The sequence below is a fragment of the Oncorhynchus clarkii genome, chromosome 18 (assembly GCF_045791955.1).
Source record: "Oncorhynchus clarkii lewisi isolate Uvic-CL-2024 chromosome 18, UVic_Ocla_1.0, whole genome shotgun sequence".
In the NCBI taxonomy this organism is placed as follows: Eukaryota; Metazoa; Chordata; class Actinopteri; order Salmoniformes; family Salmonidae; genus Oncorhynchus; species Oncorhynchus clarkii.
Window position 1 is genome coordinate 5,738,597 of NC_092164.1, and position 19,909 is coordinate 5,758,505.

A 19,909-nucleotide genomic window follows, 5' to 3' on the forward strand; every position below is an offset into this window, starting at 1 on the left:
GAGAGAGCTACTGTGGCGGGCGCTCTGCCCGGTAGATGGCACTGGGCTCTGGGACTAGGAGGAAGGTTGGAGTGGAAGAACATGGGGGAAGATGTAGAGCCCTTCTGACTGAAGATGGAGAATCTGTTACAGCCCTTCTGACTGAAGATGGAGAATCTGTTACAGCCCTTCTGACTGAAGATGGGGAATCTGTTACAGCCCTTCTGACTGAAGATGGAGAATCTGTTACAGCCCTTCTGACTGAAGATGTAGAATCTGTTACAGCCCTTCTGACTGAAGATGGAGAATCTGTTACAGCCCGTCTGACTGAAGATTGAGAATCTGTTACAGCCCTTCTGACTGAAGATGGAGAATCTGTTACAGCCCTTCTGACTGAAGATGGAGAATCTGTTACAGCCCGTCTGTTACCTTCTATGTGAAGCGTCCATGTGGGAAATGACATGTCTGTCAGTGTCCTCTCCAAAGTTGGTATTCTAAATATCAGGGTTTTGATAGTGTTATCTTCTGTTTTTCACGGCTGTTATTCCTGAATATGTAAAGCTGCTCTGTTTTACATAACTGGCACGACAGAGTGGGTTTAACACGACCCTCCATGCACCCAATGGCTCTGATGGATGAAACCTGTTTTATACATAGGCATGCACAGCCACAATATCGCTTTCTGTCTCTTTCTCTCTCTCTCTCTCTCCCCATTTTTCTCTCTCCCACTCACACACGTGATATCCCCTGGACTCTGTCTGTCCATGTCAGCCCTGTCACTGTCAGCGACCTATAACCCCGTTCCATCAGTGTTCTCTAAGGGTCCTGACCCCCCTGACCTCTTTCTTTTCTCCCTGTGACAGGTCTGTGATGGCCATGAGCAGCTTGGAGGGCAGTGCCACCGAGGCCATTCAGATCTGGACACCAGAGACTCCGAGCTGGTGCTAAGGACATGGGACTCTCCCTCAGAGTTAGCGACAGGCCCAGCAGCACGAGACGTTACAGTGACAAACCAGCGGTGGCGCAGGACTGCTGCCCTCAGAGCCTTCTCACCCCCTGCAGGACGTCACCACCACAGGCCCAGCAGCTCCCAGTAAGTAGCTACCCTCAGAGCCTTCTCACCCCCTGCAGGACGTCATCACCACAGGCCCAGCAGCTCCCAGTAAGTAGCTACCCTCAGAGCCTTCTCACCCCCTGCAGGACGTCACCACCACAGGCCCAGCAGCTCCCAGTAAGTAGCTACCCTCAGAGCCTTCTCACCCCCTGCAGGACGTCACCACCACAGGCCCAGCAGCTCCCAGTAAGTAGCTACCCTCAGAGCCTTCTCACCCCCTGCAGGACGTCACCACCACAGGCCCAGCAGCTCCCAGTAAGTAGCTACCCTCAGAGCCTTCTCACCCCCTGCAGGACGTCACCACCACAGGCCCAGCAGCTCCCAGTAAGTAGCTACCCGTAAGGTGCATAGGCCATTGGGGGGCCGGGGGGAAATTAAAAACAGCGTTGACATCACTCCAGTCGAGAGACTGACAGATATTACAAATCAGCAATGCTGTACTTGAGTAGAAAAGATTCCATTTGTGTGCTGGAATAACTTAATAGATGTGGACCAGCCTGGTGTTTTTAGTTATTTCTCTTCAAGATGACCATTTTTGATCTGCCTCTCAGACAGTAAAATAACTAAAATAGCACTGCACACTGCAGAACAAAAGAACAACATACATTTAGTTATTGAAGAGCGTGTTTAAATATGGGTGTGAGAGGAGCAGGTTTGAGTACATGTAATCTGATTTACAAGTTTTTTTTAATCAATTACAATACCAGCTAAAATATTGTAATCAGATTACATACTTTTGAAAAACTAGATTACTTTAAAATTCAGAACGGGTGTTTGTGAGAGAAAGAAATGCATTTAGACACCTTTCGGTTTCTCAGTGACATTCAATTCACCATTGAAAAAAGGTGTTTCAGTTTGTTTCACCTGAGAGAGTCTGATCACCAGTCAGAGACCACTATGATGACACACCAGTTGATGACCACTAATCAGAGACCACTATGATGACACACCAGATGATGACCAATCAGAGACCACTATGATGACACACCAGATGTGTTTGATGGATCCTTTTCTAAAAGCCGGTGTGATGCGTTTTACATCATTCCTGCTATTTTTCTGTATTTTGGAACTTCTGTATCTTGAAATTGTATTGCTTATATACAAAACATTTTGTCAACAATGGACAAATGAAACAAATGAAGGGGAAGTAATCCAAAAGTAACAGAAAATAATCCGATTACGTTACGGAGTTTGGGTAATCCAAAACCTACGTTACTGATTACAATTGTGGACAGGTAAGGTGCCGTTTTCAAGGGATTGTTAAATATATGAACTATTTGGTTGTAATATCAGCACCTCTTAAAGAGCAGAGTCAGAACAGCACATCCCATTATTCCATGTTTATCTCTATCAGAGTTCTACAGCAAGGAACTGCATGCTTTTCATCAGTAAACATCAACTGGTCATTTAACTCACAATCGCTCAATATTGGCCACCATTAATTGGATTTGAGTGATCTAAAATAAGTGAAATTTACAGTGGGGCAAAAAAGTATTTAGTCAGCCACCAATTGTGCAAGTTCTCCCACTTAAAAAGATGAGAGAGGCCTGTAATGTTCATCATAGGTACACTTCAACTATGACAGACAAAATGAGAAGAAAAAAAATCCAGAAAATCACATTGTAGGATTTTTAATGAATTTATTTGCAAATTATGGTGGAAAATAAGTATTTGGTCATCTACAAACAAGCAATATTTCTGGCTCTCACAGACCTGTAACTTCTTCTTTAAGAGGCTCCTCTGTCCTCCACTCGTTACCTGTATTAATGGCACCTGTTTGAACTTGCTATCAGTATAAAAGACACCTGTCCACAACCTCAAACAGTCACACTCCAAACTCCACTATGGCCAAGACCAAAGAGCTGTCAAAGGACACCAGAAACAAAATTGTAGACCTGCACCAGGCTGGGAAGACTGAATCTGCAATAGGTAAGCAGCTTGGTTTGAAGAAATCAACTGTGGGAGCAATTATTAGGAAATGGAAGACATACAAGACCACTGATAATCTCCCTCGATCTGGGGCTCCACGCAAGATCTCACCCCGTGGTGTCAAAATGATCACAAGAACGGTGAGCAAAAATCCCAGAACCACACGGCGGGACCTACTGAATGACCTGTAGAGAGCTGGGACCAAAGTAACAAAGCCTACCATCAGTAACACACTACGCCACCAGGGACTCAAATCCTGCAGTGCCAGACGTACTGGCTTAAGCAGGGGGACACATGTCCAGGCCCGTCTGAAGTTTGCTAGAGAGCATTTGGATGATCCAGAAGAAGATTGGGAGAATGTCATATGATCAGATGAAACCAAAATATAACTTTTTGGTAAAAACTCAACTCGTCGTGTTTGGAGGACAACGAATGCTGAGTTGCATCCAAAGAACACCATACCTACTGTGAAGCATGGGGGTGGAAAGATCAAGCTTTGGGGCTGTTTTTCTGCAAAGGGACCAGGACGACTGATCCGTGGAAAGGAAAGAATGAATGGGGCCATGTATCGTGAGATTTTGAGTGAAAACCTCCTTCCATCAGCAAGGGCATTGAAGATGAAACGTGGATGGGTCTTTCAGCATGACAATGATCCCAAACACACCGCCCGGACAACGGAGTGGCTTCGTAAGAAGCATTTCAAGGTCCTGGAGTGGCCTAGCCAGTCTCCAGATCTCAACCCCATAGAAAATCTTTGTAGGGAGTTGAAAGTCCGTGTTGCCCAGCAAACTTTTGTTATTGACCAAATACTTATTTTCCACCATAATTTGCAAATAAATTCATTAAAAAAATCCCACAATGTGATTTTCTGGAGAAAAAAAATTCTCATTTTGTCTGTCATAGTTGAAGTGTACCTATGATGAAAATTACAGGCCTCATCTTTTTAAGTGGGAGAACTTGCACAATTGGTGGCTGACTAAACTTTTTTGCCCCACTGTACTTGCCTAATACGAGTGGTTTTAGGTTCATTTCCCATCCTTTGTGGGCTCTGCCTGTCAAGCAGCAGAAAGGCGAATTCGCCGATGTACTGTTATCTGATATTTACTTTTCTAGCTACCTGATGATAATGTTTACATCGCTAGCTACCTGATGATAATGTTTACAGCGCTAGCTACCTGATGATAATGTTTACATCGCTAGCTACCTGATGATAATGTTTACATCGCTAGCTACCTGATGATAATGTTTACAGCGCTAGCTACCTGATGATAATGTTTACATTGCTAGCTACCGGTAGACCTAATGTCGTTTTTCTCCCACCAACCCAGGTCTATCTAGTGAAGTTGGCTAACACTATCTATCCCCTTTCAACATTGTTAATAAGGGTTTAATCAGGATTGCTGCTGATAGACGACATTGACTGAGGGACCACGTCAAATTGGCTAGTTGCCTAACAACAAATGACGTCTATGGCGAGTTAACAAGTTACCATTCAGGGGATAAACTAGATGGCTGTATTGGAATATCTATAGTAGGGTTGGGCGGTTTCCAGATTGTCATCCTCATACCGTTCTTCTCTCACACCGGGATTCAGGGTACTACTGGCTTAGTACACAAAAATGCAAAGAAGCCCATTGGGCGTCTATTAGCAGAATAACAACAAAATTAGCACAAGTAACAGCAAAATATTGCTAGCAAAATATGCTAACGAGTGCAAACGAAAATAAACTAATTGCGAAGGCAGGCAATGCAGCTCATAAAGTTATACATGTGGAGGTAGGAGCTACCGAAATGATATGTTTGAGTTTAGACATTTTACAAGCGAATGTGAGCGAGAGACACAAAGTTTTGACGGCATGCTTGTCTGAAGGACACGGTCTGTGTGGCGTCGCTAGGGCAACGGGCCCGCGCTGTTCTGAGGAGATGTGGAGAAGCAGACGGCCCAGAACGGAGAGGAAGAAATCAAGCTGCAGTGGCAGCTGTACAGATAACTCATTCAACGGGCTTTGACACCTCAAACACAGCAGAAAGCTCACACAATATGATGCACCGTGACGTTATTCATTCAGCCACGTACTTAGATAACGAGCAAGTTAATCTTAGGTGTCGCCCTAATGCAGAAAGATAACACTTCCTGTGTTTTGTAAATGTAGATCTACAATACTTCTTATTGTAATGTCTGCTCGGCATCAGACTGATTTCGTTCTTCAGTTGCACTTCTTCACTCAGAATGGCCGTTTGTGAATTCTCATCTATCAGCAGTTTGTGCTTTGACTGATGTGAGGCTACTGTTCTCCAGTACTTTTCTCTGGGTAGCCAGCCTACTGCTCTCCAGTACTTTTCTCTGGGTAGCCAGCCTACTGTTCTCCAGTACTTTTCTCTGGGTAGCCAGCCTACTGTTCTCCAGTACTTTTCTCTGGGTAGCCAGCCTACTGTTATCCAGTACTTTTCTCTGGGTAGCCAGCCTACTGCTCTCCAGTACTTTTCTCTGGGTAGCCAGCCTACTGCTCTCCAGTACTTTTCTCTGGGTAGCCAGCCTACTGCTCTCAAGTACTTTTCTCTGGGTAGCCAGCCTACTGCTCTCCAGTACTTTTCTCTGGGTAGCCAGCCTACTGCTCTCCAGTACTTTTCTCTGGGTAGCCAGCCTACTGCTCTCCAGTACTTTTCTCTGGGTAGCCAGCCTACTGTTATCCAGTACTTTTCCCTGGGTAGCCAGCCTACTGCTCTCCAGTACTTTTCTCTGGGTAGCCAGCCTACTGCTCTCCAGTACTTTTCTCTGGGTAGCCAGCCTACTGCTCTCCAGTACTTTTCTCTGGGTAGCCAGCCTACTGCTCTCCAGTACTTTTCTCTGGGTAGCCAGCCTACTGCTCTCTAGTACTTTTCTCTGGGTAGCCAGCCTACTGCTCTCCAGTACTTTTCTCTGGGTAGCCAGCCTACTGCTCTCCAGTACTTTTCTCTGGGTAGCCAGCCTACTGCTCTCCAGTACTTTTCTCTGGGTAGCCAGCCTACTGTTCTCCAGTACTTTTCCCTGGGTAGCCAGCCTACTGTTCTCTAGTAAAATGCTACCTTCACCTATCTGAAATTACATCATCAATTGCTGAACTTACAGATAATGAAAAGCATGCAGTTCCTTGCTGTGTAACTCTGAAACTAAATGTGGAATTTTGGGAAATGTGTAGTCCTGACTGCTCTTCAAGAGGGGATGATATTGAAACCAAATCGTTAGATTTATTTAACAAGCCCTTAAACGGCACACAGTTGTCAATGGTTTAGAGGAGCTGGTGGTCTCCTTGCCCATCAGCAGTCAAATGGAACGTTCCACACTGCATTGGGGCGTTGTATTGATAACTGCCTATAGAGAGGGCCGTGGGGTCACGGAGGCACTCTGAACATTCTGAAATCCACGGTGGTATTTTTCTATAGCCACAAGCTCTGTCCTCCAATAGTACGGGCTGTCTCACAGGCTCTTTCTCGATGCGTCTTTCTTGGATTCTTCTATCCTCAAAATGAATTGGTCACTCCCCTCTGACCTTCTCCGTCATGGGGTTTGAGAAGGAATCAAGGAAAGTTAAATTGAGACAGAGGCACAGAGCCACAGTGTTAATGTCAGAGACTGAATCAGATGGGGCCTCTCAACCTCTAATTAAAATCATTAATCACAGCTCTCATAAACCAGATGTCTCTTTCCCTAACCCTCTTCTCTCTATGATGTCTCCTTCCCTCTTCTCTCTATGATGTCTCCTTCCCTCTTCTCCTCTAGGATTTCTCCTCTCTATGATGTCTCCTTCCCTCTTCTCCTCTCTATGATGTCTCCTTCCCTCTTCTCTCTAGGATGTCTCCTCTATGATATCTCCTTCCCTAACCCTCCCCATCCCTCTTCTCTATGCTACTGCAAGAGACACTTGCTGCATAATTAGGCCACATTATTACCAAAAACCACTGTCACTGTCCCTGCATTAGCCCCATTACAGTAGTCATTCGATTTCAGATGTTCTAACTAATAGACCTTTACAATATGTCTCTTTAGCCCATATTTTCTCTCTGTTCTCTGTAAATGCATGATATTTCAATGCCCATGTTTTCTCTCTGTAAATGCATGATATTTCAATGCCCATGTTTTCTCTCTCTCTTCTCTGACTGTAGGTGTAAGATGTCTTTTGATGTAGCTCTAATGGAAAATGATTAGCATTTTGATTAGTAAAATCCCAGTGTCTCTCCATCGTCTGTCTCTTTCTCCATCTCCAGGACCCCAGTAACAGCAGTGCTGTATAGAGACTCTCTGTAAGCTGTGCGTCTGATGAGGATGTCTGATCCTGTTACTGTAAAGGACATCAGTAGGACTGACACCATGAAGGTTTGTGAGGCTGGAGTGGAGCTGGAGGCAGCAGACTGGACCGGCACCACAACATTAGGAGCAGACAGCAGACGGAACAGTGTGAAGGACAAACCCAAACCGGCTGGGAGCCTGGTGCCGGAACACAATGCCACCGGTCACCAAGACGGAAGCTGCTGTGACAACAAGAGGGAAACATCACAGGTAAACACCCCGGTGTAAACATAAACAGAGCCTTTTAGTGTGGACCAATGAGAAGATCACTTTTCCATTATATAGCCTTTTAGTGTGGACCAATGAGAAGATCACTTTTCCATTATATAGCCTTTTAGTGTGGACCAATGAGAAGATCACTTTTCCATTATATAGCCTTTTAGTGTGGACCAATGAGAAGATCACTTTTCCATTATATAGCCTTTTAGTGTGGACCAATGAGAAGATCACTTTTCCATTATATAGCCTTTTAGTGTGGACCAATGAGAAGATCACTTTTCCATTATATAGCCTTTTAGTGTGGACCAATGAGAAGATCACTTTTCCATTATATAGCCTTTTAGTGTGGACCAATGAGAAGATCACTTTTCCATTCTATCACAGACACAATTTGAACATGTTTTACCAACAATGTAAATATGGTAATATAATTTAACTATGGTAATGTGATTGAGCTCAGGATCAGTCATTAAAACACTCTAATGTAACAGCTAAAACAAGTTGGTGGAAGAAGATGTGCTGATGCAGTGCAGCAAAATGTTTCTTTGTCTCTGGGTTGGAGGTAATGTTGACAGGCAGCAGAGAGGGTATTGTCTCTGGGTTGGAGGTAATGTTGACAGGCAGCAGAGGGTATTGTCTCTGGGTTGGAGGTAATGTTGACAGGCAGCAGAGGGTATTGTCTCTGGGTTGGAGGTAATGTTGACAGGCAGCAGAGGGTATTGTCTCTGGGTTGGAGGTAATGTTGACAGGCAGCAGAGGGTATTGTCTCTGGGTTGGAGGTAATGTTGACAGGCAGCAGAGAGAGTATTGTCTCTGGGTTGGAGGTAATGTTGACAGGCAGCAGAGGGTATTGTCTCTGGGTTGGAGGTAATGTTGACAGGCAGCAGAGGGTATTGTCTCTGGGTTGGAGGTAATGTTGACAGGCAGCAGAGGGTATTGTCTCTGGGTTGGAGGTAATGTTGACAGGCAGCAGAGGGTATTGTCTCTGGGTTGGAGGTAATGTTGACAGGCAGCAGAGAGAGTATTGTCTCTGGGTTGGAGGTAATGTTGACAGGCAGCAGAGAGAGTATTGTCTCTGGGTTGGAGGTAATGTTGACAGGCAGCAGAGAGAGTATTGTCTCTGGGTTGGAGGTAATGTTGACAGGCAGCAGAGAGGGTATTGTCTCTGGGTTGGAGGTAATGTTGACAGGCAGCAGAGAGAGTATTGTCTCTGGGTTGGAGGTAATGTTGACAGGCAGCAGAGGGTATTGTCTCTGGGTTGGAGGTAATGTTGACAGGCAGCAGAGGGTATTGTCTCTGGGTTGGAGGTAATGTTGACAGGCAGCAGAGAGAGTATTGTCTCTGGGTTGGAGGTAATGTTGACAGGCAGCAGAGAGAGTATTGTCTCTGGGTTGGAGGTAATGTTGACAGGCAGCAGAGAGAGTATTGTCTCTGGGTTGGAGGTAATGTTGACAGGCAGCAGAGAGAGTATTGTCTCTGGGTTGGAGGTAATGTTGACAGGCAGCAGAGAGAGTATTGTCTCTGGGTTGGAGGTAATGTTGACAGGCAGCAGAGGGTATTGTCTCTGGGTTGGAGGTAATGTTGACAGGCAGCAGAGGGTATTGTCTCTGGGTTGGAGGTAATGTTGACAGGCAGCAGAGGGTATTGTCTCTGGGTTGGAGGTAATGTTGACAGGCAGCAGAGGGTATTGTCTCTGGGTTGGAGGTAATGTTGACAGGCAGCAGAGAGAGTATTGTCTCTGGGTTGGAGGTAATGTTGACAGGCAGCAGAGAGAGTATTGTCTCTGGGTTGGAGGTAATGTTGACAGGCAGCAGAGAGAGTATTGTGTCTGGGTTGGAGGTAATGTTGACAGGCAGCAGTATAAATGGGAAGCAGGAGAAGTGAAAGTGGTCGGTGGCTGGCGCCCCAGCCAGACTGAAGAAGACAGATAATCTGGATCTCAAATCCTGGCTTATCTACAAACTTCCTGTGTGTCACCCTGAGAGAGAGACTGAATGGGTGCCGGATGGGGGGGAGAGAGGGAGGGGGGTGCACTTCTCTGTGTGTCTCTCCTCTGTGACTTTGCCACCATCTGCCCCTGCCACGTTCTCTTTCTCAGGCCAGGTACCTTGTAGTGCAGACGTCAGCGTTTCCTTCTCTCTCCTCTCTCTTTGTCCCTTTCCTTTCTGCCCTGTTCAATTATCTGATCTACTGGTGCGTTCACACCTACTGTCTCTCACACACACACACACGTGCGCGCCACTCACTGTCTCTAAGGGTCATACACATGCCTGGAAATGGTCCATTTCCATCTTTATTTCATTAATGTTATCTGACCCTCCAGCGCAGTGGGGAAAGGAACTGTCCTCTGGTTGGTTTTAGAGGACGGGGCCAGGAGAAGAGGGGGAGTGTGTGTGTGTGTGTACAGACGGTGTCTCAGCAGCAGCCCGAGTGGAGCATGGAGCCTGCCAGCCGTTCTGTCTAAATCAGACTCAGCTTTCGTCTCTGACTCTCTAGGACCTCTCCCTGTACACACACACACGCTCTCGAACACACACACACACACACACACACACACACACACACGAAGAGCAGAGGCATTGAGATGTCGTCCCCCGCTGCTTCCTGCTCCTCTTCAAACTGAGAACACTTCTCTTTGCTCTAGTCTACATGACAGGAAAATGGTCTGAGAGAGAGATGTGAAACTGGGTCTGAGAGAGAGATGTGAAACTGGGTCTGAGAGAGAGATGTGAAACTGGGTCTGAGAGAGGGGGATGTGAAACTGGGTCTGAGAGAGGGGGATGTGAAACTGGGTCTGAGAGAGGGGGATGTGAAACTGGGTCTGAGAGAGGGGGATGTGAAACTGGGTCTGAGAGAGGGGGATGTGAAACTGGGTCTGAGAGAGGGGGATGTGAAACTGGGTCTGAGAGAGAGGGATGTGAAACTGGGTCTGAGAGAGAGGGATGTGAAACTGGGTCTGAGAGAGAGGGATGTGAAACTGGGTCTGAGAGAGAGGGATGTGAAACTGGGTCTGAGAGAGAGGGATGTGAAACTGGGTCTGAGAGAGAGGGATGTGAAACTGGGTCTGAGAGAGAGGGATGTGAAACTGGGTCTGAGAGAGAGGGATGTGAATCTGGGTCTGAGAGAGAGGGATGTGAAACTGGGTCTGAGAGAGAGGGATGTGAATCTGGGTCTGAGAGAGAGGGATGTGAAACTGGGTCTGAGAGAGAGGGATGTGAAACTGGGTCAGAGAGAGAGGGATGTGAAACTGGGTCAGAGAGAGAGGGATGTGAAACTGGGTCAGAGAGAGAGGGATGTGAAACTGGGTCAGAGAGAGAGGGGTGTGAAACTGGGTCAGAGAGAGAGGGGTGTGAAACTGGGTCAGAGAGAGAGGGGTGTGAAACTGGGTCAGAGAGAGAGAGGTGTGAAACTGGGTCAGAGAGAGGGATGTGAAACTGGGTCAGAGAGAGGGATGTGAAACTGGGTCAGAGAGAGGGATGTGAAACTGGGTCAGAGAGAAAATACATTTTAATATACATAGTATTCAGACTCTGGATCTAATTTCTCAGACAGGAAGGTGTTTGAATCACGAGGGTGAGAATTCATCTTGGTCCATAAAGGGCTGCTCCTCGTGTTTTGTCACATGCCTATATTGATTGGCCGATCTCTTTAGTAGGATGCACGTTGACATCCAACATGTATGTACGTATGTATTCAGCCTTCCTGTTGTTCTGGACCACGATATTCATTAACCTTGTAGTCTTGTTAGCTAAACTCCTCCTTTTTGTGGACCGTTTGGTACAGCAGCCGTCTCCTGTATCAGCTGGCCAGTCGGTGAGGGGCTCTAAGGTACAGTCTGCCTGGCAACATTATCATTTTATCTCAGGTGTTTCTGCTGAGAAGACGGATTTATCCCATATGTCTTATTATATATTTGCCTGCTGTTGACTTGGTTCTTGTGATGTAGTGAACAGGGGGGTTCATACTCATTCCGTGGAGGCCCTAGTGTCAGAGGGTTTGGGGTTTGTCCTTTCAGTTAAGACCTAGACAACCAGGTGAGTGCAGTTTTTTTTTTACTAATTAGTAACCTTCATTTATCAATCGAGTACAAGGGACCTGCAGACACTCTGCCCTCCGTGGAATGAGTCTGACACGTGATTTATGTCATCCCTTTAAAAACATCCCGTGGAATGAGTCTGACACGTGATTTAAGTCATCCCTTTAAAAAACATCCCGTGGAATGAGTCTGATACGTGATTTAAGTCATCCCTTTAAAAACATCCCGTGGAATGAGTCTGACACGTGATTTAAGTCATCCCTTTAAAAACATCCCGTGGAATGAGTCTGACACGTGATTTAAGTCATCCCTTTAAAAACATCCCGTGGAATGAGTCTGACACGTGATTTAAGTCATCCCTTTAAAAACATCCCGACTTGTGGTGGTGCGTTAGTATTATTTATCTTCATTTGCATGATGTTCAGATGTTTAAACTGACTTATTTACGTGTTTGCTAACCATCACGTTAGTTGCATGCATGGATTGTATTGGATTGGATTGGATTCACCCAAGTCATTTTGAGGTCTGAACATGGTCTGTTGGTCGTGATTGCTTGGTGCTTGCTAACCATCACGTTAGTTACATGCATGGATATTGGATTCACCCAAGTCATTTTGAGGTCTGAACATGGTCTGTTGGTCGTGATTGCTTGGTGTTTGCTAACCATCACGTTAGTTACATGCATGGATATTGGATTCACCCAAGTCATTTTGAGGTCTGAACATGGTCTGTTGGTCGTGATTGCTTGGTGTTTGCTAACCATCACGTTAGTTACATGCATGGATATTGGATTCACCCAAGTCATTTTGAGGTCTGAACATGGTCTGTTGGTCGTGATTGCTTGGTGCTTGCTGGCCTTTACGTCTTGGTTTGTATTTTTACTTGGTCGGTTCGCGTTTTGATATGATCAACGCACGTCATCTAAAGGAATATATTTTTAACCGTTGTCAATATACTGTACTCTCCCTCAGTCCAGGGCCAAGGTAAAGTTAGTACGGAGCCTGGCTGTCTGTGAAGAGTCCTCTCCTCCCTTTCTAACTGCACACCAGCTGACACCAGATCCTCAGGTAAACCTTTAGACACACACACACACACACACACACACACACACCTCTCTGGGTAAACCTTTAGACACACACACACACACACACACACACACACCTCTGGGTAAACCTTTAGACACACACACACACACCTCTCTGGGTAAACCTTTAGACACACACACACACCTCTGGGTAAACCTTTAGTCACACACACACACACCTCTGAGTAAACCTTTAGACACACACACACACCTCTCTGGGTAAACCTTTAGACACACACACACACCTCTTTGGGTAAACCTTTAGACACACACACACACCTCTGGGTAAACCTTTAGTCACACACACACACACCTCTGAGTAAACCTTTAGACACACACCTCTGGGTAAACCCCCAGACGACTCCTTCTACCACATTAGCTGTGGCTCATTTCACAAACGTCACTCTGCCTTCTCACCGGACACACACACGAGCCAGAAGCTAGAGGGCCTCTGAGGGCCTGGCGTTTCATCCAGTCAGCACTAACTTCATCAAAACCACGAGGGTGTTCTCCACCACCAGCCGTTGGGTGTGTGTGTGTACCTGCGGTGTGTGTGTCCTGTATTACTCACATCCATCTTCGAGAAGATTGTATTTTCACGTGTCAGAACATGGAGTCCTGTGGATTGATATAATTGAATAGTAAGGTTGTCACTATGATGTCAGGCTTCCTCCAACCCATTCCTTTGTCTGTCAGCACCACTCAAACATGTCCTTGGCTAATGGTGTTTGAAGTTATATAGGTTATTTTGGGGGGGGTGGTTGTCTTTCTATGTTAAGTTGCAATTTTTTTATACCAATTATTTCTCCTTGAGTGGAGATGTTTCCTTGGTGTAGACGAGAAATGAAATGATTCTACTTCTCTGTAAAGATGCATTGTCCTTGCTGTGAAACCGGTTACTAGGAAACCCTGACTGGGTGTTTAAATGGATAGACTTCCTTGAACTAGTGAGATTTAACCCCCTCCCTCTGAGTTCTATTCAGTCCTCTTTCACTCTTCACTCTTATCTATCTTTCTCTTCTTCCTCCCTCTTTTTCTCCTCTTTCTGTCTTCCGCTCTCTCATTCGCCGTCTCTCCACTGACGCTCCCTTCCTCACATCTCTTTCTTTGTTGCGTTCCTGTAGTAATATTAGTTATTTTGTTAACCAGTTGTGCTGAATAACTACAGCAAAGCCTCCCTGAGAGGCAGAGGATATCTTATTTTTCTTACCTTTATTTAACTAGGCAAGTCAGTTGAGAACAAATTCTTATTTACAATGACGGCCTAGGAACAGTGGGTTAACTGCCTTGTTCAGGGGCAGGACAGATTTGTACCTTGTCAGCTGGGGGATTTGATCTACCAACCTTTTGGTTACTGGCCCAACGCTCTAACCGCTAGGCTACCATTATATCACTAATGTAAACATTATATCTACCTTCCAGAAACCACTGGCTCCTAACTTCTTTACCCAGTTGCCTCTATCCTGAAGTGGTATTTAATTTAAGCGTCTTGCAGCCAGCACTCTGAATATGTGTTCCAAATGGCACCCTATTCCCTCTGGGCCCTGGTCAAAAGTAGTGCCCTATAAAGGGAATAGGGTATCATTTAGGTCGCAGGCGGAGTTTCAGTGTGCTGTTCAGCTTTTAGCTCCTCTCTGCCTTTTCTACTAGTGTTGAATAGTGAATCAGAGCAGGGAATGAAGCGCAGCAGAGATTAAGATGAGTAGTGGGGTTAAACCAAGGTCAAGGCTGGGATCCTGAGAAGGCCTTGAAACACACACAACTGGAATGATAGGAATGTACATTTTCATTCAAGTCAGTACTGTCAAATGGTTGTTATATTCTCCATGCTCGCTAAGCCTTAGACATTTAACAATTCATATTTTAGTAATTTAGCAGACTCTTATCCAGAGCGACTTACAGGCACAATTAGGGGGTTAGGGCAAGGGCACATCAACACATTTTTTCACCTCGTCAGCTCGGGGATTTGAACCGGCGACCTTTACTGGCCCACTGCTCTTAACCACTAGGCTACCTGCCACCATTATAAAATATAATTAAAGCGTGTGTCAAGTGGCTGTGATATGAGGGGCTTCCCCCCCATTCTAGTTATTGTATTTCTATGCTTGTCTTACAACAAGTCTTCCAAAGGGAGTTCTTTCTTGTGGTACAATAAAGGAAATTATTGATGTTAATGTGTGGAAGGTGAGACAGGCTTTCTATTGGATGGATGTGAAGGTGTGGAAGATGAGACAGGCTTTCTATTGGATGGATGTGAAGGTGTGGAAGGTGAGACAGGCTTTCTATTGGATGGATGTGAAGGTGTGGAAGGTGAGACAGGCTTTCTATTGATGGATGTGAAGGTGTAGAAGGTGAGACAGGCTTTCTATTGGATGTATTCTCTTCCCCCAACATAAAGCAGATCTATATTTGACTCTCAGTATTCACTCCTCTGTAGGTCCATGTACTGTTAGTGTTTGTTTAGTCACATCACTGTAATGTCAAAATGATGTATGATTTTCAGGTGTTTTAAAGATGAAATAAAACGATGTTAATCGTTGTGATGTAATTGCCGAGGTGATTATCGTACGTAGAGGAGGAAGGTTTATCACTCTGTGCAGCACAGGGTTTTAGCTGAGCTGGTATTGGTAATGAAAACGGTGCTCTCGTAGTAAATCGGATGGTTTTTTAAAATGAGGTCGGTCGACGTGTACTTGTTTTCACAAGCTAAACATGTTAAACCCTTAAATATGTTTTCATTAACTTCAAACCAGGTGTGCGATTGTGTGGATAATTAGATGCAAGTTCTTAATGTGACATGCTAATTAATTCTGTCTATTTTAATTTTAGTGTACTTCTCATATGGCACCCTATTCCCTACAATGAGGGGGGAAAGTATTTGATCCCCTGCTGATTTTGTATGTTTGCCCACTGGCAAAGAAATTATCAGTCTAATTTTAATGGTGGGTTTATTTGAACAGTGAGAGACAGAATAACAACAAAAAAATCCAGAAAAACGCAGGTCAAAAAAGTTAGAAATTGATTTGCAATTTATTGAGGGAAATAAGTATTGGACCCCCTCTCAATCAAAAAGATTTCTGTCTCCCAGGTGTCTTTTATACAGGTAACGAGCTGAGATTAGCACACACTCTTAAAGGGAGTGCTCCTAATCTCAGTTTGTTACCTGTATAAAAGACGCCTGTCCACAGAAGCAATCAATCAATCAGATTCCAAACTCTCCACCATGGCCAAGACCAAAGAGCTCTCCAAGGATGTCAGGGACAAGATTGTAGACCTACACAAGGCTGGAATGGGCTACAAGACTATCGCCAAGCAGCTTGGTGAGAAGGTGACAACAGTTGGTGCGATTATTCGCAAATGGAAGAAACACAAAAGAACTGTCAATCTCCCTCGGCCTGGGGCTCCATGCAAGATCTCACCTCGTGGAGTTGCAATGATCATGAGAACGGTGAGGAATCAGCCCAGAACTACACGGGAGGATCTTGTCAATGATCTCAAGGCAGCTGGAACCATAGTCACCAAGAAAACAATTGGTAACACACTACGCCGTGAGGGACTGAAATCCTGCAGCGCCCACAAGGTCCCCCTGCTCAAGAAAGCACATATACTTGCCCATCTGAAGTTTGCCAATGAACATCTGAATGATTCAGAGGACAACTGGGTGAAAGTGTTGTGGTCAGATGAGACTAAAATGGAGCTCTTTGGCATCAACTCAACTCGCCGTGTTTGGGGGAGGAGGAATGCTGCCTGTGACCCCAAGAACACCATCCCCACCGTCAAACATGGAGGTGGAAACATTATGCTTTGGGGGTGTTTTTCCGCTAAGGGGACAGGACTACTTCACCGCGTCAAAGGGACGATGGACGGGGCCATGTATCGTCAAATCTTGGGTGAGAACCTCCTTCCCTCAGCCAGGGCATTGAAAATGGGTCGTGGATAGGTATTCCAGCATGACAATCACCCAAAACACACGGCCAAGGCAACAAAGGAGTGGCTCAAGAAGAAGCACATTAAGGTCCTGGAGTGGCCTAGCCAGTCTCCAGACCTTAATCCCATAGAACATCTGTGGAGGGGGCTGAAGGTTCGAGTTGCCAAACGTCAGCCTCGAAACCTTAATGACTTGGAGAAGATCTGCAAAGAGGAGTGGGACAAAATCCCTCCTGAGATGTGTGCAAACCTGGTGGCCAACTACAAGAAACGTCTGACCTCTGAATGCCAACAAGGGTTTTGCCACAAGTACTAAGTCATGTTTTGCAGAGGGTCAAATACTTATTTCCCTCATTAAAATGCAAATCATTTTCTAACATTTTTGACCTGTGTTTTTCTGGATTTTATTGTTATTCTGTCTCTCACTGTTCAAAGAAACCTACCATTAAAATTATAGACTGATCATTTCTCTGTCAGTGGGCAAACGTACAAAATCATCAGGGGATCAAATACTTTTTCCCCCTCACTGTATGTAGTGCACTACTTTTGACCAGGGCCCATAGGGAATAGGCTGCCATTTAGGATACAGACTTAATCATGGGGATATTGCTAGTAGCTACCACTGAAGCTTTTATTTCTTACTCTTCAAATTCACATCCAGATATCCCAGTCCTTTGATAAGGAGGAGCTGTCTGCCAAGGAGGAGAAAGAGAATGTGGAGAAACCAGAGAAGATGTCCAGGAAAATGCTGTCAAGAGGTGTGTGGGAGAATTGGCGGAGAGGTTGATTATCTTTGTGTTGAAAATAGTGAGAGAAAATATAATGGCCATCGCTGCCTTTCAGACAGACAGACACGGTTGTGTGTTACAATACAGGACCTTGGAGACATGTTGTGAGCTTTAGTCTAGAGAACTAATCAACTGATTCCGGAACATGGAGCTCTCTGAGAAATCTAATAGAATAGAATAGAATCCTAGGAGACTATGGGTGCGTTCGTAAATTCACTCTGGCTGTCTACTCCCGGTTTCAGAGCACTCACGTTGGAGTGTGCCAGAGCGCACAATAACCAATTTTTTTATTTACTAATGCACAACACCCGTTGAATATGAATATATTATATATGACCATTGTAAACGTAAGCCCAATTAGTGCATTCGGAAAGTATTCAGACCCCTTGGACTTTTTCCCACTTTTGTTACAACCTTATTCTAAAATGAATTTAATTGTTTTTTCCCCTCATCAATCTACACACTACCTGGTCCTCTTGTGTCTAGATTCCAGCCAGGACTACACAGACTCTACTGGAATAGACCTGCATGTGTTCCTGGTCAACACTCTAAAGAACAACCCCAGAGACAGAATGATGCTGTTGAAGTTGGAGCAGGACATTCTGGATTTTATCAGTAATAATGAGTAAGATATTTAATAAATACATTTATTGATTGATTTAATGTATTTTTATTAATTTATAGTTAATGCAATTTTATTTGAATTCAATTCTATAGTTGTATTATTTTAGCCTTTCAGTGAAGCTCATTCAGCTCTTGTGTTTCCTAGAAGCCAGAAGAGGAAATTCCCTCCCATGACTTCGTACCATAGAATGCTGCTACATCGAGTGGCTGCCTACTTTGGCATGGATCACAATGTTGACCCCACTGGGAAGTCTGTCATCATCAACAAAACTAGCAATACAAGAATGTATGTTTTTCAGTTGATACCAGTCAGTTTTAAAACATTTTAAAATACATTATTACTAAACCACAATAATACATTTTATTACATTCTATGAAGCTTAAATACATCAAATTGCTTTGAAAGTAGAAAGTATGTATTTGGTGTAGGTTTCCCCCCCCCCCACTTCTCTAAACTTCCAGCAATGTAAATTGTCTTCCACAGACCAGATCAAAAATTCTCAGAACACATAAAAGACGACAAAACGGATGATTTCCAAAAACGCTACATTCTCAAAAGAGACAACGCCAGCTTCGACCGGGAAGACGGCATGGTAGGCCGTTTCTGTGTTCCAATCAAATGTCACGTTGTGTCCCTATTCTCTATATAGTGCCCTATGGGCCCTGGTCAACAGAAGTAAAGTATATAGGGAATAGTGTTCCATTTGGGATGCATCCTCAGCGATATGTCTTTGAGAGGGTGACAATCTGGTGCTTCTGGCTAGGCTAAGCTAAGCTGTGCGGAAGCTGCTGGCTAGGCTAAGCTGTGCGGAAGCTGCTGGCTAGGCTAAGCTGTGCGGAAGCTGCTGGCTAGGCTAAGCTGTGCGGAAGCTGCTGGCTAGGCTAAGTTGTGCGGAAGCTGCTGGCTAGGCTGAGCTGTGCGGAAGCTGCTGGCTAGGCTAAGTTGTGCATGTGCTTGCAGATACGAATGCGCCTGAAAGACGACAGGAGGAGCAAATCTATCGAGGAGAGGGAGGAAGACTATCAGAGAGCCAGGGACAGGATATTTGCACCAGATGTGAGATTTTGGCTAATCAATTTAGATTAATGATGCATTTGTGTTTATTATGAAGTAAAATATGGATAGGCTTTATGGACTGCAAATGACATTAAGTAAGACATTCAAATAGATGTATTTTTTTTTTCCACAGGGAGATCATTTCCATCTAGATGGAAGGTAAATATCATTCACATATCAGTTTAATTTGACACTTACAACATTTGTCTGGCTGGTTCAATGTGGACGGTTTGACTGGCTGGTCCAACGTGGACGGTTTGACTGGCTGGTCCAACGTGGACGGTTTGACTGGCTGGTTCAACGTGGACGGTTTGACTGGCTGGTTCAACGTGGACGGTTTGTCTGGCTGGTCCAACGTGGACGGTTTGTCTGGCTGGTCCAACGTGGACGGTTTGTCTGGCTGGTTCAACGTGGACGGTTTGTCTGGCTGGTTCAACGTGGACGGTTTGTCTGGCTGGTTCAACGTGGACGGTTTGTCTGGCTGGTTCAACGTGGACGGTTTGTCTGGCTGGTCCAACGTGGACGGTTTGTCTGGCTGGTTCAACGTGGACGGCTTGTCTGGCTGGTCCAACGTGGACGGTTTGTCTGGCTGGTCCAACGTGGCCGGTTTGTCTGGCTGGTCCAACGTGGCCGGTTTGACTGGCTGGTCCAACGTGGCCGGTTTGACTGGCTGGTCCAACGTGGCCGGTTTGACTGGCTGGTCCAACGTGGCCGGTTTGACTGGCTGGTCCAACGTGGACGGTTTGACTGGCTGGTCCAACGTGGACGGTTTGACTGGCTGGTCCAACGTGGACGGTTTGACTGGCTGGTCCAACGTGGACGGTT

The 19,909-nt window shown here is 45.3% G+C and overlaps 1 protein-coding gene across 7 annotated transcripts in view; it reads left to right on the plus strand.

The window, feature by feature from the left end:
* The window catches only part of LOC139372921 (R3H domain-containing protein 1-like), a 52,934-nt gene that overhangs the window by 11,794 nt on the left and 21,231 nt on the right, over nucleotides 1-19,909 (plus strand). For 2 of the 7 annotated variants that reach the window (XM_071112786.1, XM_071112789.1), the window contains exons 2-11: nucleotides 843-1,072; nucleotides 7,268-7,559; nucleotides 11,352-11,396; nucleotides 12,576-12,671; nucleotides 17,277-17,373; nucleotides 17,890-18,028; nucleotides 18,173-18,313; nucleotides 18,512-18,620; nucleotides 18,989-19,084; nucleotides 19,218-19,243. In XM_071112786.1, coding sequence (XP_070968887.1) covers nucleotides 7,320-7,559; nucleotides 11,352-11,396; nucleotides 12,576-12,671; nucleotides 17,277-17,373; nucleotides 17,890-18,028; nucleotides 18,173-18,313; nucleotides 18,512-18,620; nucleotides 18,989-19,084; nucleotides 19,218-19,243 — 989 coding nt within the window. In that variant the 5' untranslated portion in view covers nucleotides 843-1,072; nucleotides 7,268-7,319. Of the gene's footprint in view, nucleotides 1-842; nucleotides 1,073-1,298; nucleotides 1,418-7,267; nucleotides 7,560-11,351; nucleotides 11,397-12,575; nucleotides 12,672-17,276; nucleotides 17,374-17,889; nucleotides 18,029-18,172; nucleotides 18,314-18,511; nucleotides 18,621-18,988; nucleotides 19,085-19,217; nucleotides 19,244-19,909 lie in introns of those variants that run through there. The other 5 variants (XM_071112788.1, XM_071112791.1, XM_071112790.1 and 2 more) reach the window with 4 other exon arrangements.